This window comes from Sporisorium graminicola, chromosome SGRAM_20, assembly GCF_005498985.1.
Source record: "Sporisorium graminicola strain CBS 10092 chromosome SGRAM_20, whole genome shotgun sequence".
Taxonomy (NCBI): Eukaryota; Fungi; Basidiomycota; class Ustilaginomycetes; order Ustilaginales; family Ustilaginaceae; genus Sporisorium; species Sporisorium graminicola.
The window spans coordinates 208,906-236,789 of NC_043729.1; the positions used below are offsets into that span (position 1 = coordinate 208,906).

General features: G+C 57.0%; 10 protein-coding genes across 10 annotated transcripts; 7 read left to right on the forward strand and 3 right to left on the reverse strand.

The window, feature by feature from the left end:
- Positions 1-56: 56 nt before the first annotated feature.
- Positions 57-2,594, reverse strand: EX895_003260 (uncharacterized protein; the record flags this gene model as incomplete). The annotated part of the gene is made up of 1 exon (XM_029883858.1): positions 57-2,594. One exon carries the CDS (start codon positions 2,592-2,594, stop codon positions 57-59), a length of 2,538 nt encoding a protein of 845 aa, XP_029739664.1.
- Positions 2,595-3,372: 778 nt separating this feature from the next.
- EX895_003261 (uncharacterized protein) lies at positions 3,373-7,068 on the forward strand (the record flags this gene model as incomplete). Its single annotated transcript, XM_029883859.1, has 1 exon — positions 3,373-7,068. The coding sequence occupies one exon, from the start codon at positions 3,373-3,375 to the stop codon at positions 7,066-7,068; it is 3,696 nt and encodes a 1,231-aa protein (XP_029739665.1).
- A 588-nt stretch (positions 7,069-7,656) lies between these two features.
- On the forward strand, positions 7,657-8,967 carry EX895_003262 (uncharacterized protein; the record flags this gene model as incomplete). Its single annotated transcript, XM_029883860.1, has 1 exon — positions 7,657-8,967. The coding sequence occupies one exon, from the start codon at positions 7,657-7,659 to the stop codon at positions 8,965-8,967; it is 1,311 nt and encodes a 436-aa protein (XP_029739666.1).
- Positions 8,968-9,040: 73 nt separating this feature from the next.
- Positions 9,041-12,028, reverse strand: EX895_003263 (uncharacterized protein; the record flags this gene model as incomplete). Its single annotated transcript, XM_029883861.1, has 1 exon — positions 9,041-12,028. The coding sequence occupies one exon, from the start codon at positions 12,026-12,028 to the stop codon at positions 9,041-9,043; it is 2,988 nt and encodes a 995-aa protein (XP_029739667.1).
- A 373-nt stretch (positions 12,029-12,401) lies between these two features.
- EX895_003264 (uncharacterized protein) lies at positions 12,402-13,511 on the forward strand (the record flags this gene model as incomplete). The annotated part of the gene is made up of 2 exons (XM_029883862.1): positions 12,402-12,659; positions 12,741-13,511. 2 exons carry the CDS (start codon positions 12,402-12,404, stop codon positions 13,509-13,511), a joined length of 1,029 nt encoding a protein of 342 aa, XP_029739668.1.
- A 1,007-nt stretch (positions 13,512-14,518) lies between these two features.
- Positions 14,519-15,560, forward strand: EX895_003265 (uncharacterized protein; the record flags this gene model as incomplete). The annotated part of the gene is made up of 2 exons (XM_029883863.1): positions 14,519-14,751; positions 14,858-15,560. 2 exons carry the CDS (start codon positions 14,519-14,521, stop codon positions 15,558-15,560), a joined length of 936 nt encoding a protein of 311 aa, XP_029739669.1.
- Positions 15,561-15,914: 354 nt separating this feature from the next.
- On the reverse strand, positions 15,915-16,595 carry EX895_003266 (uncharacterized protein; the record flags this gene model as incomplete). The annotated part of the gene is made up of 1 exon (XM_029883864.1): positions 15,915-16,595. The coding sequence occupies one exon, from the start codon at positions 16,593-16,595 to the stop codon at positions 15,915-15,917; it is 681 nt and encodes a 226-aa protein (XP_029739670.1).
- Positions 16,596-17,374: 779 nt separating this feature from the next.
- On the forward strand, positions 17,375-18,550 carry EX895_003267 (uncharacterized protein; the record flags this gene model as incomplete). The annotated part of the gene is made up of 1 exon (XM_029883865.1): positions 17,375-18,550. One exon carries the CDS (start codon positions 17,375-17,377, stop codon positions 18,548-18,550), a length of 1,176 nt encoding a protein of 391 aa, XP_029739671.1.
- A 499-nt stretch (positions 18,551-19,049) lies between these two features.
- Positions 19,050-19,974, forward strand: EX895_003268 (uncharacterized protein; the record flags this gene model as incomplete). The annotated part of the gene is made up of 2 exons (XM_029883866.1): positions 19,050-19,153; positions 19,266-19,974. 2 exons carry the CDS (start codon positions 19,050-19,052, stop codon positions 19,972-19,974), a joined length of 813 nt encoding a protein of 270 aa, XP_029739672.1.
- Positions 19,975-21,816: 1,842 nt separating this feature from the next.
- On the forward strand, positions 21,817-26,919 carry EX895_003269 (uncharacterized protein; the record flags this gene model as incomplete). Its single annotated transcript, XM_029883867.1, has 1 exon — positions 21,817-26,919. One exon carries the CDS (start codon positions 21,817-21,819, stop codon positions 26,917-26,919), a length of 5,103 nt encoding a protein of 1,700 aa, XP_029739673.1.
- Between the last annotated feature and the right edge of the window lie 965 nt (positions 26,920-27,884).

Genomic DNA, 27,884 nt, shown 5'->3' on the forward strand with positions numbered 1-27,884 from the left:
CGCTGACACTCGCTTGCTCGGAGCATTACAAAATTAGAACGACTTGCGCAATGGCTTCAAAGCAACCAGCGGAATACCGACCATCCCTTGCTCACCCTCACCCTCGCCGTCCCCCTTGTCCCCTCGCACACCGTAGCCGTGAGCAATCCCAGATACTGCGAGCCCAGCACCTCCACCAACTCCACATCCAACCTATTCCCAGCACTCAACCCCAACGAAGCCATGTCTCTCGGCCCCAACTCAATCTCCAATCCAGCCTCCACCTTCGCGATGAGGAGCTGCGATGCATCCTCCTCCTGACCCTCGTCCGCCTCCAATCTGTCCTGCTCATCCTGCTCGATCTGCGCCAGTCGATCCTCCAAGATGTCCAGCAGCCCAGATACAAGTGCGGTGGTCCAGTGCGACCACACCATCCACAGCGAGTCTGAGAGGATCGAGCGGAAGCGCGTGTGTTCCTCTTCGTCCGCGTGCCAGCCTGAGTCGAGCAGCGGGTCACCACCGGACGAAGAGCGCGCGTAGATGCTGCGGTCGGTGCTACGACGACGATGCAGGGAAGCGTGCGACATGGAGAGGCGGTCCGATTCGGCCACGCCCGAGCCGCGGACGGGGCTGGCACCCACCGCCGCAAGCAGCGGATCGGGTGGGACCAGGTGATGATGATGGTGGTGGTGGTGCAGATGATGCGGGTGAGGAAGATCGAGCCCTTCGGTATCCGACGAGCTGTTGGTGCTCGTGTACTGTTCTCCTGCAGCAACGGCTCTGTGGGCAGCATCACCCGCATCGCCGTCCTTGACGGTAGAGAGAATCGCATCAGGCTCTGCGGCCAAGGCACTCCGTCTTTCCTCTTCCTCCTCATCTTCCGCTGCGATCTCGCGGTCCTCTTCCTCGTCCAGATCATCATCGTCGTCGTCGCTCTCGTCTTCTGGCATCACCAGGATACTGGCTCGCACCCCCCCATCGCCGCGAATACCCAGCGGCAACACATATGCGGCTGGAAGTCCATACCGCCAGTGACGGGGTAGGAACCACCAGCCAGCCAGCCAGTACCTCAAGAAAGTCAGCACGGCGCTCATCGTCCCAGCACCGCTGCGATGTGGAGACCGTGCACATCCACCACGCCACTGCGCCACGGCATTAGTTCGCTCGTGCGTGTACTCGACATCGCCGTTCCGCGGTTGGTCCTCGGATCGACGCGACGTGGAGCGCACTAGCTTGTTCTTGGACTTTCGCCGGGTGATGCACGCGCCCGCGCCTATACGTTCCGCTCGTTCTGCATGCCGTTGTGCTTGTGCGTCGAGTTCGTTGAAAGTGGCAAATTCACGTGTCGTCCAGCTCTGCGCCTTCAACAGCGCCTTTGCGTGCGGGCGAGCAGTCGATTGTGACTGCTCAGGACGCACTACCGTCCACAGCCGAGCCACGTTATTCGCACCCTCCAAGCACGCTTCGTCGAGCAAGCTGTGCGAATCGCGTGTGATGAGTGGTGTCAAGTCGAGCACACTGTCAAACAAGTGAGGCTTGTCCAGTAGGATCTTGTCCGTCGACCATGCGATCCAGCTCGGCTCGACAAACAAGGCCGCCTTCTTTTTTCGACGCTGTTCCTCTTCTTCCAATGCTGAAATGTCATGTACGCCAATCTGGCCCTTGACCTGCACGATCCAGCGACGTGCAAACGCCTGTAGATTCTCGTGTCTTTTCCCAGACCTAGCAATTCCAAGCGCAACTAGATCCGCGAGATTGTAGCCCAAGCGTGCAGCGTGGACGACAGGTGGAGATGGCGAAAAGATGAGCAGACGATGGCGTGGAAGCATGAGCTTCTTGAGCAGATGCGGTAAGAGCGCACTAAGGGAGCCACAGAGTGCAGGCATGTGCGAGATAGGATCATGCGGCAAGTTGCGTGGGTCTCTGCGTCGTCTCATGCGCAACTGCTTCATGCGTTTGCCATCCATGATCCTTCTATCGCGATCGATGCTGCTCTTGGCGAGGCTGAGACCGTCGGTGCTGCTACTGCGAGCCCTATGCATGCCGTAGTACGTCTTGAGCGGCGAGACGTCTTGAGGATTGCGAACCAGCTCATCAGCGAGCTCTTCGAGGTTGGAGAGGTGCGGCACGATGGCGAGTTGTTGCGCTAGCGACGAGGCATGTTGATCGGCGTGCCCTTCACACTGAAGCACGAGGCCTACGCTGACCATTCGAGCGCCGCGTTGACCCGACGCATCCGCCTTTGTATCGTCGAGCTTGATGTTGCGAAAGCATGCGACGCCAGTGCTCCCACTGTGAGAAGTCTGAAAGTAGATGACGTCCTTGTCGACAAGATGTCCGCCACTAGGGAGCACCTTCCATTCGACTCCTGTAAGGTCTACCGCTGGACCTGCTTCGAGGTCCACTTGGTCCTCTACCGTATCGTCATCTTCTACATCGATGAGCTTGTCCCTGTTGTTCTTGCCACTTGTTGATGGTGGCGGCGGCGGATACTGATAGTCGATTTGGTTGCCGTGTCGGACGTGGAAGCGCGCGAGAAAGATGGTGAGGACGTTGGCTGGCAAGAGTGCGAGATTGGGAGCCGAGCTTGGACCTGCTTCTGAGGGGGAAGCCATCGTCTCTCGATAGCGATGCCAACGCGGTAGAGACAAAAGTGCGCCTCAATGCAAAGCAAAGCAACACGGTGTGCGGATGGAAGGAAGAAAACCAAGCGTGCGAGCGATAAAGTGGCAGTAGTCGCCATTCCAAAAAAGCCAAAAGCGGGGCAGTGGCCAGCCCGCCAGCTGTGCCAGTCAGGGTCTTGGCCCAAAATCCACGAATCTGGTCGAAATTTCTTGGCCTATTCATTAGAAATCCAATCTAGTCTATCGGATGTCCCGATTTCCCAGACACGGTCGCGTGTTCCGCTTTGAGCTGGCCAGTGCTTTTTGCTTTTTGCTGGTGCTGTGAGTTAGTAACTGTGCTGCGCTGCGCGGTGTGCTGTGCTGTGTCCTGCTGATTGGACCCCTGAATGTGAAGAAAAAGCGGCGCTTGACCGGCCAAGTCTTAAAGTGTTGGTTTGGCCTCGGCTCGCTCGGCGTGTGTGTGTCTCCTCTTCGCTCCCTCAGCGCGGCAAACACTTTTTCTTTTTTTGGCTTGGTGGAGCGCAGAGCCGAAACAGCTCTTCTTGCCTTTCACCTGGACCTTTCTTCTCCCCACCAACACCATTCGCTCATTGCTTGAGTTTCATCAACACGTGCTGTGCTCGCACCAACGACCAGTTGGGGGAGCAAGAACACAGTCAACCCATTGCTCGTCGTTCTGCGCAGCCTGGGCTGACGAAGCTCCAAAAGTTGATCGAGAGCTACGTATACCGGGAAGCAGCCGTCCAGGCTGGTCAGCTCTGCCTCGATCATGTCGGTCTCGCCTTTTCTTTCCGAAAATAGCATCTGGTCCACGAATGCGCCTCACACCGCACTCGGCACATCCGTCGGCGATCATCAGAATGGTCTTGACACGGCTCCGTCTCTCACTGCGTCGGAGCGTGGCGAACTGTCGCGTGCAGGAGCGCACCCATTGCCCAACAAGCCTGTAGCACCTGCTCGCACCAACTCTGCAGTATCGGCAAGGAGCACCGGCAACACGACAGAGGATGCTGTGCGGTCCGTCGATCCTGCCATGAGCAATAGTACAGCTCTTCGACCCGGTGTCATCGGCGGTGCCCGAGCAGGTGGTGCTGCAGGCACTGGCACTCGCGGTCAAAAGCAATCGGACGCAAGCCGATCCAACAGCCTCGCTGCCTCGGTTCAAAGCTTTCGTTCTGCTAACTCAGCTTCGCCTTTGCCTGGATCGATGCAATCGCGGAATGAATTCACCGTGCCTCTTCAATCGCCATCCTTTCACGGTAATACCAGCGGAGAGACGGAATTCGGCACACCTAGGCTCTTTCTTGACGCACAACACACGCTCGACCAGGAGGACCAGGTGGCAGCTTTGTCATTCGGTCGAGCCTCGTCTACGCTCGGCCAGGACGTACCAGCATCCACCTTTAGCAAGCCTCGACCCAACTCCTGGATGCATCCTTCTACCGACTCGACGCGAGCGATGAATCGCGACACTTCCGACTCTGCCTTTCCTCGACCCGCCAGTAGCCAAGGCAACAGCGTCAACAGCACGGCTGTGGCTTCTCACAGCCTGGACATTGAAGGTGCCTTCAGCTCAAACAACTTTGCGTCAAAACGTTCGTCGTCGGCCCAATTCAGCCACGGCCCTATTGATGCATCCGGTTCAGCAAGTGCCAGCCTTCTGGGTCGAACCAGCAATCCTACCTCTCCTGGTTTTATGAATACTGGTTCGCTTGGACGCAACAGTCGCGTTGACCGCTCTTCAGCAGCAGCAGCAGCTGGCCGCGCCACTCCTACGCTGGCTGTGCCGTCGTACATGAATCTATCCGGTGGACTTCTCTCGCCCACTGCAGCCACCATCGGAGGCGGGGCTCCTTCCATCTCTCATTCGCCCGTCGGCAGCCCCCGCAGCGCGTCTGGCTTTCAGAATGCGCTGCCCCTTCGCTCCGTCTCGGCAGGTCACATCTTTGACAAGCCACCAAGCGCTCCGGAAGACACCGTGGCTGAATCGCCTCTGATTAGAGACATGCTCGAACGACTGACTCGCGTAGAGGGTGGGATGAAGGACTTTTCTCGCCAGATCTCAGGCATCTCGCGCAACGTGTCGCTCTTACTCGAACGCACCAAGAACCTTCCCCCTGCAAGCCTCTCCAACAGCGGTGGCAATGCGCCCCAAAGTTCGGCCGTGGCGGCATCCGGCAACCCCACCGAAGATGTACGCTCCCTCAATGCTCAAGTCAATGCTCTCGCCAACAGCGTCTCTCATCTCCTCACACTACAAGGAAACGGTCTCGGTGGTGCTGGCATGAACGCGGCTCCTGCACTGACTGGATTGGGCCTTGGTTCGACGGGCGGAATGCTCGGAACGCCGCAGCTTGGAGGGCCAGGCGGCATGGAACGTGCGGCATCACCTCACGTAGGTAGTATGCCGAACGGTCAATTCAATGCAGGTCCCAGTGGCCCTTTCCCTCCGTCGAACGCTCTCAGCCCACGTCCTCAAGGCAACGGTCGAGGTTGGAGCGGACCAAATGCTCGAGGACAAGAACATGGCGCAGACCGACGATGGAACGCATCTGCTCAGACTGGCAATGCTCGCAATCAAGGCGTCAACGTCGGAAATGCTCCAGGTAGCGGCAGTGTTCCAAGCACCCCGAGCCTCGATGAAAATGGAGCCGGCGCCATCAGCGCTTCACAATTGGGAACGGGACTCATCCAGCCAAACGCCGTCATCTCCAAGTGGGAGCATCTCAATCTGCATCCGGATCTGCTACGCTCCATCCTCAAATATGGTCTCGGACCACCCAACAAGATCCAGCAACGCGCCTTGCCTTTCCTCCTGCGTGGCAGCGATATCATTGCTCAAGCTCCTCCGACGCAAGAGAGGATCGCCTCGTACGTCATTCCATCGCTGCAGCTCGTGCTCAATGTGCTGAAAGAGACAGGCGGGCCCGGCCAAACGGCCTCAAATCGTGGTCCCGTTGCCTTGATCGTCTCCACCACCGTCGATCAAGCCACGCAGGCTCAGCGCATGGCCCTCGGTCTGGGTGCTCCGCTTGGCATCCGCGTGCACATGGTAGCCGCAAGCAGCATCAACGTGCACCAGGAAGCCCAGTCGCTGGTTCAAGCTTGGCCCCACCTGGTCGTGGGAACGCCGCAAAAGATGAGCGAGCTCTTCACATACATGACCAACAATGCTTCCGCTCTGCATAGTGGGCCGGCTGCTGCTGCAATAAGGCCGAGTGAGGTTCGACTTGTGGTGCTGGACGAAGTCGACCAACTGATCGCTCGAAACCTGGCTGACCACGTGAGCACGATGCTTCGCGTTTTGCCCTTACCCTCGGCTTCTGCAGCTGTCAGCGGCGGCAACGCCAGAGGGGCAGGTGGGCTCAGTCCGGGGCTTCCTCAGGGCGCTTTGAATGGCATTTTTGCGCCTTTCGAAATGGCGAACGAGGGCTTTGGAGGAGGCCACCCAGGCTCTGCCAATACGCTCGACCGGCAGGTCGCCCTCTTTTCCAACACTGTTCCTCAAGACGTGCTCAACTTCGCCCAGTCGATCCACCTCCGCGAATCCGTACGCGTGCTTGTCCGTCGTGACGGTGCTGGCGGCAGCGGTGGCGGCGGCGGAGCAGGAACAGGCACTGGTCTCACCCAAGCTTCTGCATTGGTTGGCGCACCTGGTATGTGCGGATCGCATGGCACAGGCTCGGGTCTGCAGGCTCTCGGCTCTCAACGCGACATGACGCAGGCTACCAATGCGCTCGGTGCCCATCCAGTCAACTCGAGCATCAACACGGCCAAAGATCCTATGCTGTCCGCGTTGAAGGGATTGCGCCAGTACTATCTCTACGTAGCTGTGACCTCGAACGGCGGCATGGGGCCAGCAAGTCCCGTGCCCGGTCTATCTCACAATCCTGCAGGAGAGATGAAGCTCGACTTGATCTCGGATTTGTTGGAAGACATCGATTTTGGCCAGACGGTCATTTACTGCGCCAATGTGGCCACGCAGGAGGCGCTTATCTACAAGCTCTCGTCCAAAGGCATCGAAGCATTGGGTCTCCACCGCGAGATGAACTCCTACACGCGTCAACAAACGCTCGCCAAATTTCGCTCGCCCTCGTCGCAGTTTGGGACCAACACGATGGTGGGCAGCGCCACGTTTGCACAGCCGGGCGGATTTGTGGGTGTCAGCGCGGGCAGTCGCACTCGAAAGGCGCTCGTGGTGTGCGACTTGGCGGTCAACCCGAAGGAGGTGCATCAGGTCCCGCTAATCGTGTTTTACGACATGCCGCGCTCAGTCGAAGATTACAAGGAGAAGATCAGCTGTGGGGCTGCGGGGGCGATGGCTAGGCCGAGCGTGTGCGTGAACGTCGTGACGGCGTCGGGAGGGCCCAGGGGCGATGTCGAGATGCTTAGGACGCTCGAGTGCCATTTGGGATGTAAGATGGCCGAGTTGCCCATGGATCCCAAGCAGATCCTCAACTTTTGATTGAGCTCAAGCTTGGCATTGCAGACCTCCGCTTCAAGCCACCCCTTTTCCCTCTTCAGACTTCTTTCTCTCGCAAATCTCATGCGACCACATATACAACTGAATTTCAATCCTATATACCCTACACAGAACATCAACGAACTTCTTCCGATCATCTCATCGACTTGTTTCGTCATTCTCTCATTGCTGTTGCTCTAGCCCATCGTCTGTTTCCCTAGCATCATCTTTTCGCTTTGTCTTTTCCAAAAATTCTAGACGCACTATCCTCTTCTCGCGAGCTGACTCCTGTTCATTCGGCGTCGTTACCCACATCTTCCGTCTTGGATGATCATCAATACAGACTTGTTTAGCATTTTATTCACGATCAAGGTGTGATGTGTGTGTGTGGATAAGGCGGCCGGGCGAGGCCGGGCAGTTGGGCAGGTGAGGGTTTTCACGTGAACATGTAGAGCCAAGGGTCTAGCGAAAATGTGGAGAGAAACGCGCAAGGTTGACCGGCGGCGAAGTTCACGGCGTACACTTCTGTCCTGACTACGACCATCTCCTACATATTGACCTCACGTTCCTCCGACACATTGACGTTGGAAGATGGCGGACGACTCGAAAGGCAAAGGCAAAGCGACGGTGCCATCTTCCTCTTCCACCACAGCTGCGACGTCGGCCTCGGCTGAGGGCCCGCAGCCAACACCGTCGACAGGCAACAATGGCGGGGCGGGCAAAGCAGCACAAACGCTAGCATCGGCGTTACGAACGAGTATGGCCTCTTCGCAGCTTGGATCTTTGATGCAGAGCGTAAGTGGTGGAAAGGAGGGCTTCCAAGCGCCTTCGACTAGCGCGGGAGGAGGAGGCGAGTTGCGAGATTGGTTGGTGCAAGATATGCGCTCCGCTGCGCCGGCTGCTTCTACTGCGAGTGCGGGTGGCTCGGGGCTCAGTGGATTTCGTAGCGCTGGCATTGCTACAGATCGCCAAAGGGAGGGGGAGAAGATGTTTGATAATTTCCAGCGGGGCTTGACACTCCACGACGGAGTGAGAGCGGCACAAGGGGCGAGCGAAGGCATGGGAGGAGGGGCGATAGAGCACAGTTGGGACGCGGCGCAGCAGCAGGGGGAACAAGTGGGGTGGCAGACGACGGGGCTGGATCCGTCAACGGCGAGAGCTCTGCATTCGTATACCGAGCTAGATATGCCGCTGTATGCGTCTGTTCGAAACGACCATGCACGCAGCAATCCCGTTCGGCACACAATCCCTGTCCAACAAGAACAAGCACCACCAGCCGTATCCGCGCTCGCGCAGACGGACGACATCTTCGCACTGCTCGACGCCGAGCAACAGTCCCCGCAACCCGAACCGGCCTCTTCCCACACAGCAGACGCTGACCCCATCTCGCAATTCGACCCGCACTACCGCCCCCCATCGCCCTCGCACGCTTCGTTCACACGCGAGCAAGCAGCGCTGCACCTTGCGCTCTCCGAGACGCAGTCCTCCGTGCAAGCGCAGCGCGACCTGCTCATCCCGCGCCCAGACAACCCTGCCACTCGCGAAGGCGTCTATGCCCCAACCGCCGAAGCTGCGCTTGCGAGCATTTTTGACTCCACCGGACGGGAGGAGTCGACCGACGTGACAGAAACGGAGGTGCAAAGCAGGGGAAGAGAGGTGGTCCGCAAAATCACACGCTACTTTGGCGCGACGAGCTACGTGGATGATGTGTACGGGGAGTCACCCGTGTTGCGCGAGACCATCGAGGAGGTGGTCAAGAAGGACACGACGGAAGAAAATCGGCTGAAGGCGGTCAGGAGGTTGGAGAGCTTGTGGGGGCATTTGAGCAATACAAAGCCGCCCAGTGAGGGAACGACAAGGGGCGCAGATTGGGTCGATTCTTGGCTGCTCAAGAATACCTAGACCACCGCAAACACACTACTCACTCAACGCTCATACCATCGAAAGGAAGACCTTTTTGTACCATCTATATTTATTACGACATGCTCGAAGCCGACGCGGAGCCCAGACGAGCTGCTTTCTTGTCCTCATACACCCTCCGCATCACGCACTTGATCGTCTGGAGCGCATACACCTCTAAGTTCGTCTGCGCCGTCGTCAGCAGCGTCTGCACCTGTCCCGGCGTCCACACCAAGTTGTACGAGTTACTAAACCCGGCAGTGCTCGGATCATAACCGGCATTCATCGGATTCGGCAGCAGCGGGCAGTAGATCAGCCAGAACGTCGAGCCGTCAGCATCGCGCGTGCCCTGCAGCACGCGTGCGTACTGATGCAGAAACCGTTCCTCCATCGCCGCGTCTTTCTGCGTGGCATCGGGAGCACGACACGGAGGGGGAAACAGATGCGTCTGGTCCGTGAGAGTGAGCTGGCAGTCGTCGGCAAAGTTGTGGATGCGCCGCATCGCCGAGCCGGCTTGCACGTCCGAGGAAGCGTCGAAGGCGATGATGATGTCGGCGGCGCGCTCCTTGCGTGCGAGGACGTGCGTCGGGAGGTTGTTGGACATGCCCGAGTCCATGAGGCGGATGCGGCCTTGCGACTCCCACGAGGCAGCGGCGGCGGCGGGTGTGCCTGTGTCGTGCGCCGACTTGACTGTCCGTGCCGACGGTTGCGTTGGTGTTGAAGATCCCAGCTCGAGTTCGGTTCCGTCTTCCAATGCACCAACCTCTGTAGGTGAGCTCGGCAATGAGACGCTAAGCTCGTTCCATTCCGGCAGAGCCTTATGGGACGAGCGGCTGGATGGCGAAACGTTCTCCTCGGCAAGCACATTAGCCACAACGTAGTCGCCATCGTGTGACAAGCTGAGATGTAGCTTCGGAACCGACAAGACGTCAGGATGCCTCGATCGCCATTCATCCGAAAAGGACAGGCTCGGCTTTTTGGTGCGGAAACCTTGCTTTTCGAGTTGAGACAGATCAACCCTGTCGACATGCGTATCCCCAGTAAGACCACGTTTGTGCACGCAGAGATCCTTCCAAGAGACAACGTACTTGGGGTACAGTGCTTTGTAGGCAGCCTCCTTGGCACTCCAGCGGTTCGCAAGGTACTGTTCCAGCCGCGAAAGCGGGTCGGCAGGAGCCTCGAGCTGTCGTTGGGCGAGATCTTCGTACTCGCGCAATTCCGACTCGCACAGAATGCGCTTCGCCAGCTTGTTCAGCGCTGCTAGCTCGCTTGCCTGGATCCCAGGTAGGCGTTTGTGCTTTTCATCGACTGACGCAAGTTCCGGGGGGTCTATGCGCTTTCGCAGGAGCCGTCGCAAGCGCGGTGTGTGCAAGATGTCGACGCCGATGCCCAGGATACTAGGATTTGCCCCGCCCAACTCCGCATCTTTGGGTACGGGAGCCACGTTCAGCCCATAGAACGGATTCGGCTCGTCACCCGCGCGAATCGGGTTGCCCCACCTGCGCTCCCACCTCTTCATCCTGACAAAGTTGTTCAGGAAGTGCAGGGTACGTGACATGGCCGTCCCCTTTGGCAGCGAAGCCAAAAGCGCCGAGATGTAGCCAGTCAAAGGCCCAGCAGGAGCGCTCGTGCATTGACCCAGGAGGAGCGAGAGCGACTCTTCCGGCCGACGGTCCAAGGAGCGGCCGGAAACGAAGGGTCGTCCCCATGCCCATGTGGGGATGTAACCTTGGACGTCGGCGCTTCCTACCTCGAGCGGCGTCGCCTCGAACCACTGGAAGTAGCCGTGGGCGGCGGGGAGGGCGAATACGCCGGTTTTACCGTCGTCAACCGGCGTGATGGCAGTTGACGAAAGATTCGAGGAGACAGAAGCACCGTTGGGTGTGAGCGCCTTGGAGGCTGCCGACTGATGCTGGGTGAGAGCGCGTTTGGGAGGCTGGCCTTTGCTGAGAGAGGAATCGGTGTGCGGACGAACACCTGGCGCGTCCTGAGGCGCCACACGGACAGCCGTGAAGATAGGTAGAGGTTCCTTTCCAGCATTGACTCCCGAGCGGGACCACACCTTTGAGAACTGGAAACTAGCCCGACTGAGCCTGGCTCTCGGCTCTCTTGACAGAAATTGATACGTCGTAGTCAGGGTAGCGTACAGGTCCATGATTCCAAGGCCGACGATACCGGCATGAGCCTTGCGCACGAGAGGGCCGAGCAGGAAATACACACCGCGACTGCTTCGAGCTACAGTATCGAGAGCATGCACGCTCATCGGATGTGCCAGCTCGCTCGCGACCGAGAGGTAGTGCCGTATGAGTCGATCTGCGTCCTGACAGGCGATGGTGTAGTAGGCTGCCAGTGTCCAGCAGCTTCCGCTTACGCCTCCAGCCCAGGAGAGGCAGTTCCATAGCTTGGAGCGTTTAGCTGCGGCGATGAACCCTGCGAAACCGTACATGGCGCGGTAGCCGCCTCCGGAACCGCCGAGGGCGACGAGGGGCACATCGCGCGGATCTACATGCTCCGAGGCTGGAAGGTCCAAGAAGCGTTTCAATTCGTCATTTCCTTGTGATGAGAGGCGGAGTTGCCGTTTGCGCAAAAAGTTGACTTCCTCGGTGTGGAGCGATGGAGACCGACGCACGGTTGCGTCCCATTGAAGCTCGGGATATGCTTTGACGTCGGTAGCATCAGCGGCAAGCAGATGCCTGACTTGAGCTAGATCCTTGGCTCGTGAAGACCATCGTGTGAGCAGCTTTCTGATGGTGGACTCGTGCTCTGTCGGACCGAGAACGTCGCTCGAGATGACGACCTCATTTGGCGGTTGACCTTGATCGTGCGCTTGCGACAATGTCGTTGAGGTGTCTTTGCCGGGTACAGCTGCAGCTTCAACCGGCACAATGCGCGGCCCTAAGCGTGTGCGGATGAGTCTGTGCTTGTTAAGCTGCAAGGTCTGGCCAAGCTTGGGGATGCGAGACGAGACGGGAGCCGCTTGAGAAAGCGTGACGAGGGCACAGAGGCAGTAGACCTTGATGTAGAGGTAGGTGGGGCTCTGCCTCAAGGAAGTCAAGATGGGCATCACCGCATTTGTGTGTGCATTTCCAGCTTTACTTGCTGCTACTGTTGCTGCATTAGCAAGACTAGATGGAGGTGATGAGCTCTCCTTGCAATCAGAAGAAAGCTAAGAGAGAAGAGCCCAAGTAGCCGAGCAGGCGTTCAAAAACGTGCCCCACGTTGACAGTCTCATCCGCGGACAATCACAGAATGCTGCCGAGAAATAGCTCGCTCCACATTTACCTATTTTCATCCCCTTTTTGATATTCTTTTCCTTTCTTTTGTCCGTGTGTCTTCGGAACGCGTGGTGAGCATTTGCTGAGCGTCACTCCTTTCATCTCTTACGTTGCCATCTACTTACACTAACTCCGCTGTGCAGAGCGGCTGCTTTGATCACGATGCCGACGTTCGAATCGAAGCCGTTACGAAAGCGAAATACGCTGCTGACCAGGCTGGCGCCACAAGTCCGACGCAGGCCGCTGCTCTTGTTCGGTCTTCCATTCCTGGCCACCATCGTGGGAGCCAGCTTCGGGCTGGCCAACCTCACACAGACCAGGTACGACTACAATGCCACCAAGGTGCAGACCATCTCCAAGGAGGAGGAACTGCGCATGAAGAAAGATCGCAAAAGGATCGACATTCGTGAAGAATACTTTGTAAGTGTCTTTGGCCAAGCTCGACTATCGACCTTGTCACGACTCGTTGCTGACTTCACACCTGTTCTTTGCACTGTTCAGAAACTGCAATCGAAGGAAGACGAGCTGGACGACTGGGAGCCCAAGAGAATTGAACGCCCCGAAGGTGTCGCAGAGTGGGGAGTGGCTCCAACGACGTACCGATCCATTCAGACCGAGGGGCTCTCGAGTCAGGATGCCGACCTGGAAAGGAGCAAGGGCTTCACTGCCGACAATGTCCGCTCTTCACGTCAGCAGCCTCCTGTCGTGCTGGGTCCGGATGGGAAGCCGTGTCGTGCTTGCAACTCGAAGCTGGCGTTCGCCGCTGCTATGAAGGGCACCAAGGGCGGGAGCGCCTCGAAAGATGCCCCGACTGGCATCAAGACAGCTTCTGCAGCAGGCGCGGCAACAGCAGCAGCAGCACTCGCCACAACTTCAGAGACAACGAAGACTTGTCCTCCGGATGGAGAGGATCTTGGCCGATCTGCTTGGACCTTCCTCCACTCTGCTGCCGCCTACTTTCCCGAGGACCCAACTGCGCAGCAGCAGAGCTCCATGCTCGCCTTGTTTCGAGCTCTACCGCACGTCTACCCTTGCCATTCCTGCGCTGAAGCTCTTGGAGAGGAGTACAAGCGTGAAGACAAGGAGGGCGGCTGGGAGGATCGTAGCTTGAAACTCGCTGAGGCCGTACGCTCGGGGCCATCACTGCGTAAATGGCTATGCGGTATCCACAACGAGGTCAATCAGCGCCTTGGAAAGCCAACGTTCCCATGCACCGAGAGCAAGCTTTCCGAAAGATGGCTTGAAGGCCCTACTGATGGCAGCTGCGACTGATCCATAGTCTCATAATCTACATACTCGCACCACTCTTCCCGCAGGTTTTCATCAGCATCATGTATTTCTATTCATCCAATCGAAGCTGTCTTCTTTCTAGTCGAATCTGAACCATCAATTTATCGGGGGACCCGATTCTTGAGCCACATTCACGCGCTGATTTTCCGCTTGACTTTCCAAGTGGATCTGATTGGTCCCTCGCGGTTGTGACGCACAGTTGCAGGTGGATTCCAAATGCCTCTCCGAGGCGCCAAAACGACCGCACCGACCAACCGGCACCTCATTGTAGAGCGAGCCGGTTTCATCACACCAGAAGCTGCCGTGTGTACGGTCGGCAGCTGCACCAGCCTAATTCACTGTATCTGTCCATTCGAGACAAGTGTTGTTGCGCTTTGTTCCTTTGTCCATAACGAGTGCGTACAGCCTGGTTGTGACAACATAAACTAAGGCGGCCAAGAGCGGAAATATTAATAAGTCTGTCTGCCAGGCGGGGTATGACAGGTCCGAATGATTCAGCTTCACAGGCGAAGGGAAACAGGAAGAAATGCTGCAGTCGAGCGAGGCTGCGTCGGTTAGACCGGTCTTTTCTGCTTGTGGTAAGTACAGTACAGAATTGGCCGATTTGAGAGTTTCGGACGGAAAGAAAGAGGAACAAGCGGAGGTGGACTCTTCGGTCGGACGATGAAAGCGGGGAAGCGAGATTCTGCGACATTATCCATACAGTCACGCTTGAAAATGTGCTCGTTGGCCTTTCAGCCGGCAATCGTCGTCAAGGTCGTTTCCCGGGACAGCGTCGAGTCGCACGTCTTCAAATTGCTATCTTCGGCGCCTTTCCCTTCCTCCTTGTTCTTTCTTTTCCACCATCATCACCAAGGCCTTCAATCGCGAGCTCTCGTATTCGTCGGTGATCCAACCCCCCTCTTCAATACCGCCGCGAACCCTTCGTCAAGGCTCAAGGACCATCTTCGCTCCCCTCTCCGATTTTACGTAGCTTCTTCCATCAAAAAATGGCCGACGATCAGACTTCGGCCGTCATCAAGGATGAGGAGTTCGAGCAGAAGAAGCAGGCCACCTCCTCGGTCAAGTCGTTCCTCTCCGGTGGCTTCGGTGGTGTCTGCTCCGTCCTCGTCGGACACCCTTTCGATCTGACCAAGACGCGTCTGCAAACCGCTGCTGACGGCACATACACCGGTGGTCTGGATGTTGTCAGAAAAACGATCAAGGCAGATGGTATCAAGGGGTGAGTAGTAGCGTAGAAGAGCTTGTCTCTCGCTTGCACGGCAGAATTTCGACTGCATAGACGGTGAAACTGACCTTGTTCTTGCTTTGGCTCCCTTGTTCTGTAGATTGTACCGTGGAATGGGCCCACCTTTGATCGGTGTGACACCCATCTTTGCACTCTCGTTCTGGTCGTACGATATGGGCAAGAAGCTTGTCTACGCCATGACCCCGAGCCGAACCGACCCGAAGCTGTCGATCCCCGAGCTCGCCTTTGCTGGTTTCTTCAGTGCCATCCCTACCACCCTGGTCGCCGGTCCAGCAGAACGTGTCAAAGTGCTTCTGCAGCTGCAGGGACAGAGCAGCAGCACCGGTCCGACCTACAACGGACCGGTGGACGTGGTGCGCCAGCTGTACAAGGAAGGTGGACTCAAGTCGGTCTTCCGAGGAACGGGTGCGACGCTGGCTCGTGACGGTCCCGGATCCGCTGCCTACTTCTGCGCATACGAGGCATCCAAGCGTCTGTTGACCCCGGCGGGACAGGACCCGCAGCAGCTCAACTTCCTCAACGTGCTCACTGCCGGTGGTCTGGCGGGCATGGCTATGTGGGGTCTCGCCATCCCGCCTGATGTCATCAAGTCGCGCTACCAGGGCGCGCCTCACGGCACTTACACCGGATTCTTGGATTGTGCACGAAAGACGGTGGCCAAGGACGGCGTCAAGGCGCTCTTCAAGGGCTTTGGTCCTGCTATGGCTCGTGCGTTCCCCGCCAACGCTGCTACGTTCCTCGGTGTAGAGGTCTCGCTGCAGGCTATGAACAAGGTGTTCTGAGTCCGCGAGGCGGCAGATCAAACCTACATGCCCAAAATATCCATATTGTTACTTTGCCTATTCATCCTAGATGCAACACACTTCTTGATAGACTTCTGAGTGACGCGTCATTGTGCACTGGCCGCAAGCGAATTGTTTCGAGCACGGAGCGCAGAGTGAGATACACACGTCCAGGACTTGTCTCCGGCCGTAGCGTCCGCGTCAGTCTCCCGAGACGCCAACGAGCAGTTCAGACTTGGGGGACGAGATGACACGTTGCTCAACTTGGATCCGTCAGAGCCAAAGCGTCCATCATTAGCCATTTGGCAATCACCCGTCAGCACTCGATTCTACTTGGCGTCAGGAACTATGTATTCAGAAGAACTTGATCCAGATGATGAACAAAAGCAGCAAGCCAACCGCGCCTACAGGTGCCCATTTGCGGTAGAGCGCATCGAGGTTGATCTGGCGTGCCGCTTTTCGGTATTTGAGCGACTCGTCGCGTAGCGAGGACGACATGGTAGACATCTGGTCCAGGCTGTCGCCACGCCAGAGCAGATCCTCCATGTTCTTGGTCATAATCCGCGTGACATCCTGAAGGTCTTCGTTCAGTCGATCCAGATTCGACGATGCCGCGGACTGCGCCGTACGTGAATCCTCATACAACCGCTTGGTGCGCTGCATGAACGTGTCGAAGCTCACAAACGCGTAGGGGCGCAGCGTCCTCTGTTCGACCTGATTGCCATAACTGCGTTCGAACTCTTTCGAGAGCTCGTCGAGGTATGAGAACGCCAGCTTGCGCGGGTAGGACTTTTCGGCGATGGTGAGGTAGACCACCGAGGATGGCATGGCGGGTGGTGGAGAGATGAGGTAGTGTAATGTATATTTGCCGCTTTCGATGCTGCAGCGCTGCTCGGACGATGGCGTGATGCGTCGGAAGATCAGCTTGGCTTGTTGTTTGTGCTCTGATAGATCTGTTTCCGTTTTGCCGTCGTCGACGCTCTGCGCCAATGGCAGGCCATCAGAGACGCGCGCGATCTGCGTTGATAGCGGCATGTTGCGCGTATGTGCGTGTGTGTGTTTCTCTGAGACTTGGTCGTAGGGCCCAACGAAGAGCAATAGCGGGATCCAGTGTCTTGTAGATCGAGAGCGCGGATCAAATTCGATGCAGATGAGTCTGTGTCGAGGAAGAGAGCACTTGCTGATGTGGCCAATGTGGGTAGCGTTGAATCTGCGTCTACGTGGAGTGAGTTGATGATGGTTGCTGCGAGGGTCAATGCAGTTGGAAGAAACACGGGGAGACTGAGAATAGCCACACACGCAACCTTTTGAGGCGAACAGCGTGGAGGCATCCGATGAGCTCACCAGGCGACGATCTCACAATTTCGTCTGTTTTTTCCGTAGTGATGTCTCGCGCATCACGCCGTCTCTCGAAATTTCAAAATTGAGCAACAACATACAGTACACGCACAGAAGCGAGCCGTCAACAAAGCAGCGACCCAGCAGCAGCAGCAGCAGCAGCAGCAGCCAAACGAACAGCCATGCACGCAAGGTGAGACTGACAGCGAGTGTGTGTTTCCCCCACCGCACGATGCCGTTTCATCTGTGACCGCACGGCCATCAACTTCACTCGATCCCTTCCTCGTCGTCGCCTTCCCAAGCTGGCACTTAAGCTCTACCTTACCTCTCTTCCTTGTTGTAGCCTTGCATCTCGATTTCTTATTAGTACACACATCTCAGCCTTATTGACTTCCTCGTGGACTCACGACACCATCCGCAACGAAAGCATCGCAGACCACACATCTCATAGCGACCCTTGATTGTCAGCTCTCACAATGATGGACGACGGCAACGACATGTCCGGGCAGGACCCCGGCACCCACCTCACGCTCGAACTGCGAGGCACCCGCTTCACCATTGAACGCGAAACCATGATGAACTTGCCCGAGTCGGTGTTGCTCTGCCTCTTTCCCAACGGCCTCATCCTCACTCGACAGCCTCGCGTCCCCTCTTTGCTCGACCAGGAAGGCGAAGACGACGAAGAGGAGCTTTACCTTGTCGATTTCGACCCGCAGTGTCTCTCGTACGTCCTCAGCTTCTTCAAGACGGCTCAAGACGAGTTCTACGGCACCAACGAGCTTTCTGGAAAGTACAGACCAAGCTCTTCCTTCGGCAGCAATTCAGCTCTGTACCAATACGCGCAAGGCGAGGGCGCTGACCCTAATGGCATGAACCAAGGCGGCATGTCACAGATCCCCTTGATGAACAAGCAACCCATCATTGTTTTGCGCGAAGAGCTCGAATACTTTGCCATTCCGCCCAAAAAGGCTGCTGCCAAAATTGCTGGTGCTGCTGCGGTGGACCCCGAAGCCTTCGAAGGCACCGACCCCACCACCGGTCATCCGACACCGGCTCTGTTCCGACTCAAATACGCTTGCGGAGACGCTCTTCTCGATCGCAGGCAGATTTTCACCGCGTTGCAGCGAAACGTGAACAAGGAGAACAATCTGGCCGAGCAGCACCTCATCGACATGCTGTGCATGAGTGGCTTTGACCGCGAAGACACGTGGGGGTTCCGGGCGCTCGAGCCCAACCGCTGTTGCATCACGTCCATCGCGCTTGTCTTGCTCAAGACGGGCATCACACATGCGGGAGAGCTGGAAGCAGAGGGCATCAACCCAGAGTCGCTAAGTACCGAGTATCATGATCCTACCGGCCAGACGAGCATGATGAACAACATCCGCATCGACCATCAGCAGTTTGCGACCGCGCAGAAGTTGCTCTTGTTCTGGCGCAAGCCAGCTAGAAAGTGCTGGTGGGACGGCATTGATATCGTGCTGCCCGCGCCTCAAACCGCTTCCAATGCAGAGACGGCGCAAAGCGTCTCCCCGGACGATCTCAACGATGCAAGCTTGACACCAAAGGAGCTCGAGCTTCTCAAGTCAGGCAAAGGAAGGAAAGTGCGTGTATGGGCGCGCAGAGTGTGGACATTAGAGCTCAGCTTGATCTGATGCCTGGCTCGTACATTGTCGTCGATGCAAGCGAAAGCGCTTCCTTTTCCCGTTCCTTCCTCAAGCTCCTTTCGAGCTCTATACCCGTTCTCTTCACCCAGGTGCTATTCACTGAACATGGACATTTTCCCCTCTCTTTGCCTCCGCGGGGCCTCATCATCTTACCAGTGACTTCAATTTGATCTCCATGTATTGCATGCTTGCCTTATCGCACATCATCGATGCTGAGTGTGTCAATCTCTGGCTGCAGGAGACGTCGGTTCGTCGTGTCATTGTGAGATGTCGAGTGCGCGTTTGTTTTGAGTAATGTGAGATCGCAGTTGCAAAACCCTTTCGCACGAATATCCAGGCAGAGGATGTCGCACGTGATTCGAGCTTTTTTCGGACTGGCCGAGATGCAATTGACTTTCTTCTCGTCATCTCGAACTTAGTTCTCCCGCCATTGTACTCCAGTAGCATTCATCATTTCGAGGTCTTTCAGCATCATACGTCTATCAAGATGGCGTCCAGATCAACAGGCGTCGCACGCCAACTGTTTAGCTCGGCCACCGCAGCATCACGTGCATCGACATGCACCACCGTTCCCGTCGCCCGAACTTTTGCGTAAGTATCACATCTGGCGTCGAAATTCGTACTCTTAGAGGAGCTGCTTGCCATTGGAATCATGAACAAAGACTGATTAGCAACTGGAAGCGTGCTACCTTGCGTATTACAGCTCGGCATCAATTCGCTCGAATGCTTCGACCTCATCGTCGGTGACGTTGGACCAGCTTCGCGATGCATCACAGACTCTACCATCTCGCCAGAGCAGCACACCTCCTGCCACCGAGAGCCACAATGCCATTGCAAAAGAAGAGGAGCAGTTCGTGCTGCCCAACTGCCTGCTTCCCACCGAATCACTCCCACAGACACACGGCGTGCACGTTGCGACGCTGCACCTGCGCTCGTACACCGACGGCCTGCCGAACCTCGACCTGTTCGCTGACTTTGCGCGGCGCGCGGCTTTCGCGATTGGCATCCCGGCTGGCGGCGTCGCGCATCTGCCCACGCGTACCTCGCTGTGGACCGTACCGCGCTCGCCGTTCGTCCACAAAAAGTCGCAGGAGAACTTTTGGCGCAAAACCCACTCGAGAGCCATCAAGCTGTACGACGCGAACGACCAGGTCGTCGATAGGTGGTTGCACTTTTTGCGTATTCACGCGCTTCCAGGAGTCGGGCAGAAAGCTGAGCTGTTCAGATACCACGAGCTGGGCGTAGGCGACAAGCTGATGGACGAGGCCAAGGCGTTGCAGCGTTCGGGGTCAAGGACGGAGGCGGATGGTGCGAAAGGTGAGGTGGCCTCGGCAGCGGACAGTATCAAGAAGCTCGCTGATGGGATTGTGGAGAAGGAGATTGCTCAGGCTGCAGCCGCTGAGCAGAAGTGAATTGGTGCAAGGCGGAGGACAGGAGACGGAAACTACTGCTGCCAACTGACCAACATACCGAAGCGCCGAACCTCACCTTGCTTGGCGTCGCAACGAGTCTGTACACTAGGCTATTCACAGCGATTCTAATGCATCCATTAAGCATTGGCCTGGTAAATGTGTGAGGCCAGGTCTTCGAGCAGAAAAGTTCGACCGCTGCGGATCCTGTGCCCGAGTGCAGACTGTGTTGCATCAGCGGCCCTACTCGTGCCGCCGGAGCCTTCGTGGAGGGCGATGCGGGTCAGAAGTCCCTCGTGTCAAGTGCTGTTTTGGTGGACGGTACTATGGAGTCTCGCCGATCGACAGGGTGCCAACTCTCTATCTTTCCGAATCGTCGACGGCATAAGACAATCGAAGGAATGCCCTTCGATGAAATGAACAGCGAGGGTGACATATATCGTGTATGTTGCGGTGCCAACGCTGTGCAACGACCGCTCGATCCTGCTTGGTAACCAGAACATTTGAATACTGCACGAAGGTCCGAGCCGCGCCAAGGCAACAGTGCTCGTCGACCACATCACAAGTTTCTGTCTACGACCCACCACGTATGCTCGTATCTATTTCCGGGACCATTGCAATGATCGCTTGCAGTGGAGTAGCAGCGCATCATGCTTTGCTCGATCCTGGCAACTGAGCGCGAGGTGATGCATTCGATGGAGCGCCTCGTCTCGCAAAGATTGATGCGTATGCTGCAAGACCGACCATCTCCAGCCGAATGGCGCTTCGGCAAAATGGCAAATAATCAAGACTGGCATAGGATAAGACGGGATCAGCGCCGACCGCATAAAAGCCAGCGCCACGCTCTGGCGCAAGGCAACCGCGTGTTGGTCTCACAGCGGAGCAGATTGCAGTGTACAATAGAAAAGTGGACACCTTCAATTCGCGTGTCCGTGTTGTAGCGCGGTCTTCGAGGGACTCAGAGCCCTCAGATATCATTTGTACAGCTTTCTGCAACCATCTCAGCCGCTTGGTCACCCTGCCTGCTCGATGTGATCATGTGGGAGACGTTGCCTTATGAGCTTGTCATGATATCCTAGTGATGCTGTTCATTCATGCACTTGTCAGTAGCGGCTGGAAAAAATCAAAAAGACATTTAAATATTTATTTGGGCAAAAGTCGAGGAGGAGGCGTGCGTGAGCGCGTAGTGGGGTGCAAGTGCATGTGATGAGTGTTGGTCTCGCTGCTAAGCCTGCAACTCCGATCGAAACGCGCAGCGCAACTGTCACTGCCATCATCACCATCATCCATCCATCGACCAAAGGGTCTTTCTCATACTCTTTCGGGATTCGTCACCTTAACATCTGACGAGCAAGTGCGCTTGCCTCTCCCGCGGCGGGTCCGATGAGCTCAGGACGTCCTTCGGATTCGTTACGAATGGAATAGCAAAAGGAGAAAACTCGCAAGCAGATGCAGTGGTCACCCTTGCAATCAGAGGCCAGCGGCCGCTCGCCGAGTGCGTCGGATCTACCGAGCTCGTCTCAAACGACGCGTGAAGGCCGTCATTTGCTATCGGATCCGCCGTCGTCTTCACCTTCACGGGTCGTCATGGCGGAAGGGAGCGAGTTTGTTCTTCAAGCTTTGCCCAGTCGAGGGTCGCCTTCTGCTAAGAGGCCGTCATCATCGATAGACCGCCGAGTCTCAGCACCTCACTCTCCGGCATCTCCGTCGCGGCTACCCTCACCATCTCGGTCACGGGCCGTCTCTGCAACTGGCACCCCACCTAGAACCAGACAATCGGAGCGTCCGTACCGTCCACCACCTTCGAGTAGCGCTCGCTTCTATGAGCGTCAGCAACAGCGTTGGATGCTGCAACAGCCTACTTTACTACCTCACCCATCAGCGGCACTACCAGCTCCAACCACACTGTACTCGCAAACGACACCACCACTGCCTTCATCACACCTATACGAGCATTCGTCAACCTCCAGCCCACCCTCTGCTCAGTCTGCGTCACGATCATACGATTCGACGACAGCAGAGGAGCAGCAAGCCTCTGCATCTCGACCACGCTCTATCTCTGCTTCCTCGGCTGTTTCCCATCTCCGTACTCCTAGTATCAGCTCATTGGCTCCACCCGAGACAAAGTCTCGGGCTCGCTCAGGCAGCGATGCGGGCAGCTTCACCCGCAGCTGCATCTCCAACGGCTACTACTCCAATACGGATGATGAAAATGTCGACCAAGAACATAGTCAGAGGCAATCTGCAGCTTCACATAGTCGTTCGGGGTGGCAAGCATCTTATGGTGCTGCTGCATGTAACTCAGCTCCGAACACTCGGAACTCGAGTTTCCATAAGAGCAACCAGCCGCAACAGCAAAGAATTCTCGATGACTCGCTTGGAGATTCTGGAGATGCTGACTGGGATGCCGAACTCGGAATCTCTGAAGCTGACCACGCTGAGCCTTTGCGCTTGCCTTCACTTCAGCACGCAGAGCATGTCTTGCATCCTGCCCCAGCCAGTACCGGTGATGCTGCCGCTGCTCTGTCCAGTATCATCAGCAACAAACTCGCTATCAACAGCCCAGGCACGTCGGTTCAGCCCACGGCCCATCTGGAAAGCATCAAAGCTGCTGATCTCAAGGGCATTCGTGTCACCTCTGCTGTCAGCGAAAGCTGGGATGGCGACTTTCTTTTCCAAAATGAAGAGGACTCGGTCGAAACTGATCTGCAACACGGCGGTAGTAGTCGGCTACGAGGCTCGAGAGAACAACACGACACGACGAGGGGCTCTACTTTGGGACTCTTGTACTCACAAGATGAACGAGATGCAGAAAGCGATGATGACGTCGAGAATTGGGACGATGCATTCGCATGGAACGCCGACTCCATCATGACTCCCTCGGCTTCTACGTCGTCCTCATTGCACGACCTCATGCTGCGTTCAAGCGTTCAGAGCAATGACTTGAACAGCACACCAACGCGGTCCAAGCGTACCTCGGCTCATGAACTGCAGCTAGGTGGGGGTCGACGCTTGGAGCACGGCAAACAGGAAGCCTTCGAGAAGAATCGCCTGTCAAACGGGTCATTGGCCAGCAATATCACCGACTTTTCTGCCCGCCTGGCTGCGCAGTCCGATACTGATTCCTTCCGACCAAGGTCATCACAAGATAGTGATGATTTCTGTGCTTCGCATGCTTCGCATGCTTCGCACTCGAAGCCACGCGCCGCCGTTGGTCAAGTTCACAACATGCGCAAGACAAACCGCAACACGATCAACCGTAGCGACGATAGCGGCGACGACACGGAAACCGAATCGCCGGCCAAGGAGACCTCCGCTCCTCTGGCAGCCCGTCCGGCACGCAGGTCGCTTGGTGCCGCGCTCGGTTTCGACTCGCGCCGCAAATCAGCCACAAAAGAGCAGTTGACGACTGTGCAGTCTCCCTCGCGTGATGGGACCACGGTCAAAGGCGACGCTAGTCATGCAGTAACACAGTCTCATGCCAGATCTCAGTCCAAGTCCAAACTTGGCGCTCTGCAACGCCTGAGCTTCTCGCGCTCTCGCCTGAGCGTTGCTAATGCCTCCAGCACCAGCGTCAACGAGTTGGTCGAAGCAGACAAACCTCCTCAGCGTCCGTACGCCGACAATGTCAATCAGAGCCAGTCTTCTCTCCTCAGTCAGACGTCCACCTCTTCGAGTCGCTCGCGTCGCGGCGCTAGTCCCTCAAGTCTCGAGAAGAGCTACACGGCACTGCGCAGCACCAGCTTCCGTCGATTCCTAGGTCGTGGTAACAAGAACGGTGCTGCTGCCATGCACAACGCCAATGCGGCGGCTGAAACAACGCCGCCTTTCTCACCGCCTCGACGCAGGTCAGAGCACTCTCCACCCATGTTGCCCGTATCGAGCCCTCAAAGGAGGCGCGCTACACTAGCGCAAGCCTCAACTCAGCCAAAGTCGCCACCGTTTAGCTGGACGGGGATTCGGCGCTCTATCGAATTGACCCCTAAACGTCAGAAGGAGCAATCGATTCCAAGGAAAAGCGACAGCTTTCAACGTGATTCTCCGGCTCAGCCTCTCTTTACTCAAGCCGGAAGACCGGGCATGGCACCCACGGACCCGAAGCTTGCAATGCAGCAGGGCAGTACCGCCTTCAAAGTGCTCCAGGGCAGGTCGGACCGCCCAGTCTTCGGTGCAGAGGGATCGTCTATTGACGTCAAGGACCGCAGCAATCTTCCTGCTGGGGGTCTTCGGCGCGAATTTTCCAGTTCCAACACTCTGCGTGCTGGTCCAAGCATGTGTATGGGAGATGCATCGACGCCGACACGCTCTGGACGCTCCAAACCGGATGCAGAAGCTTCAACAAGACGGTGTCGGACCGCTGCTGAAGTTGGCACTCGTCCTCCTATTCGTTCTGACGGAACTTCGGTTGATACCGCACCGACATCTTACGTCTATGGCGGCATCAACATGTCAAGGGGCCCGGACGGTCACAGTTCAGCAAGCAGATCAGTCTCAGCATCCACCGCTCACAGTTACACGAGCGCCGAGTCGATGTACGGCTACAGAATGAGACAGCAGATCTCAGTATCTAGCGGACCCGAGGCACAAGATTCTGAGACTTCGTACGGCACTAGCGTAGGAAGCTCTCCAGGCCTGACTGGTCAGTGGTCTTGGGCATCCTCCGGAAAGCGAGGTGCTACTCCCTCCAACGACGCCGCCAAAGATACTGCATGGACAGCGTCCGTCGATTTGTCCGAGCACCAGGAGTCACCCTTACGACAGGACAGTTACCATAGCCGCGTGGACAGCGTGCCCGGGTCACCTCTTGCGCTTGAGACGACGCTCGACGGGCGACCGATGCTTCCTCATACCCAAGCTGCTCGCATGCAGTTTTTGGCCGACACGCCGCTCTCTCCTTCTCTTCACACAAGCTCGACACGAGAAACCCCTGCTCGGCTCGAAGAGCCTCTTGCACCATCGCGTCCAGTGCCGACAAGCGCCTTAAAGCCGGGCCAAGTTCGGCCAACGAGCTCGAACACTGATACGAGCATGGCTGGTATGCCATCGTCCAGTGAAGCAACGTCGTCGCCTGCGACCGCATCGTCCCGGAAGGGTGCCCCACGACGAAACAGTCTCAGCGATCTCAAAATTCCAAGCCGGATCAGTAAAGCACAAACGGGTATCCGCAACAACATCAGCCTAGTGCGCGATTTCGCAAGAGGCATTGAAGAGCTCAAGGTCTTAAAGGCGAGCTACATAGACTCGAAAATCAGGACGCCGCTCTCACCCTCGGACGTTGAAGAAAGAGTTCAGAACTGGCTCGAATGCGCCGACGTGCTGATCGGACTGGGTGAAGGACGAAGCGAGTCCGATGCCACTGCTCGCGTCGATACCGTGTCGCATGCGCCTCTGTCGACTCACATCGATACTCGTCGCACTACCTTCTCGGATGCGTCAAGCCATGCTAACCCCACATCGCCTCTGGAGGATTGGACGTCGCGTCAATCATCCGTCTCAGGTGCTAGAAGTGCGAGCGGTACGAGCCAAGCAACGACGTCAACCACCGATGGTGTGCGAAGCGTTGACGTTCACAGAGAGATCGACATCTTGTCGGCCATCCTGGGCGGGCACAAGCTGTCTTCAGCCTCTGTGAGCGAATCTCGGCCGCACGCACGCTTCCAGTCTGATCCGTATACGCGCGACGAGCTGCCGCATGGCAATGCCGCCTATTCTCTGGAGCCCGGGCTCAAACGGCCAAATCTGACGACACCTGACAGCGAGATTCCGCACGTGATGGGTAGCGAAGAGACGAATCGGAACAAGTCATTGGAACGGTCATTCAATACCGCTCCTGCTCTCGGCAGTGCCAACGCAAGCTCTGGGGAAGTCGCAGTCTTCGACGGAGTTGATGTTGGCGACGCTAATCGCAGTGCCAAGCGACGTCTTCGAAGTGCGAGCCGTGCTGGCCTGCAAGGTCTCAGGGACCTGCTCAGAGTGTTCAAGGGCAACGCTGTCGATGATGTCGCCGCTGCTGCTGCTGCTGCTTCGTCCAAGGGAGGGAGCGTGGCTGAAGAAGATGTTCTCACCACTGATGACCTCAAGGAGCAACAGCCACGACATTCGCTAGAGGGTCGGCCATCGACGCCTTCAGCATCGAAGCAAAAACGTAAATCGCTCAATCTGAAGCGTCGATCGTTCTTGCGCTCGAGAACGTCGCTGGAGAGTGTGTCAGCCAAGGCAGCGGAAGGGCAGATAATCATGGAGGCGGCACCACCATTGCCCGTCTCACCCGAAGGCGGACGCTTCACACCCGCCTTGTCGTCCAAGATCGACAAACGCCAGCCAGATCCATCTCCAAGCAAGACCTCGCTCGACATTACCTGGGAAACTGGAGCTGCCGATCGTTCTCGAGACGGTCGAGAAGCGCAACGATCGGCATCGGCGACGTCGAAGGCGGTGAGACGCATCTCTCTTCAATCGGCACTGAGCGCCAGCAGCATCAAGCGTCGGTCAGTGGATGGCCCGCGACCGAGCTTGCTCTCCAGCAAGGCTAACTACACCCCCCATACGCATTCGAGCACGCACGACCGTCTGCCTTCGTCCTCGCACCAACAGTCATTGTTGCAGCAGCAGCACCGCCGTCCGAGTCTAGCCGTGCAACCCAACGCATCCGCCGATATGACACCGCCAGACCCACGACGCGCAAGTACTTCAGTCGACACGGTTCATCGCCATCACTACCTCCAGCTCCAGATGCAGCAGGGTCTAAAGTCTGCACGCACCACGGCTGCGGTTGATCGATCGCACAGCAGCTCAGCCGAAGCACCGCTGTCGCAGCCCGTGGTACAGAAGCTCGCACTGCGACCGGAGGCCATGCCTGGACTGCTGGTGTACGTGCAGGCGACCAAGCAGCATCTGCAAGCTGCTATTGACGAACTGGGGATGCAGCAAGAAGCTGCCACAAGGTGAGCTTGTTCACAGTTACGTGAAGCCTATATTTTCCGCATCCTGCAATTGAAAACTCATGCCCCTCTCCCATTGTCGGGGAGCTGCCATGTGCATGTGAGACAGGGTCTCCAGGGTCAGACTAGCTATGGATGAGCTCACTTGATATTGGGGTTGTGTGCTTCAGAGCGAGCGGCGGGGGTGGACGATGAACCGTGCGCATTTGATATCGCTGTGGGCAGCAGGTTGTACAACCCTCTAAAAGGGCGGTGCGACGATCCGTATGCAGTTTCAGACCGGGAGCAAGTTCTTCTTGCGTGGGAAGAAAGCCGACGATCACTACGGGATTCGCCAGCGGGCGGTCCGACTGATGTTTCAGACATGTCACAAAAGAGGGTGGGAGCGTTCTCAGTGAGCAGTGAGTGGGAGAGGGTGGGAGCGTTCTCAGTGAGCAGTGAGTGGGAGAGGGTGGGAGCGTTCTCAGTGAGCAGTGAGTGGGAGAGGGTGTTTGGGAACAGGGTCAATGCTGCATGCCCGTTGTGAGACATACGTTTCTCGTTTGCGGAGCGGGGACTGCCAAGTGACGCGAGGGGAATGTGGCACGCGACCGGCAACGTGTCGCGTAAACGAGAATAAGGTTTCCAGACGCGTTCCTCAAGCTAACACGGACGAGTGGACCGGCAAGAAAGCGAGCTGTCAGCCGAATTTCAGGGTCCACCACCGCCTGTCACAAGAAAAAGCCACCGAACCGAAGCACTTGCTGTTCTCCTCACATTGCTGCCTCCTCCTCTGTCTACGCAAGCCAAGCTCGCATATCGTCTTATCGTGTGAGCTTACTACGATGTCAAACTATCGCTCAGAGTGCTTTGTTTTCCGAAAGGAGTGGCCCATATCTTCGCGATATGGACTAGCCCGAGATAAGAAGCCGCGTCTCGGGTGTGTTTTGACAGGCACGCGCTCGCGCCAGGGTTATTTTGGGCACACGCATT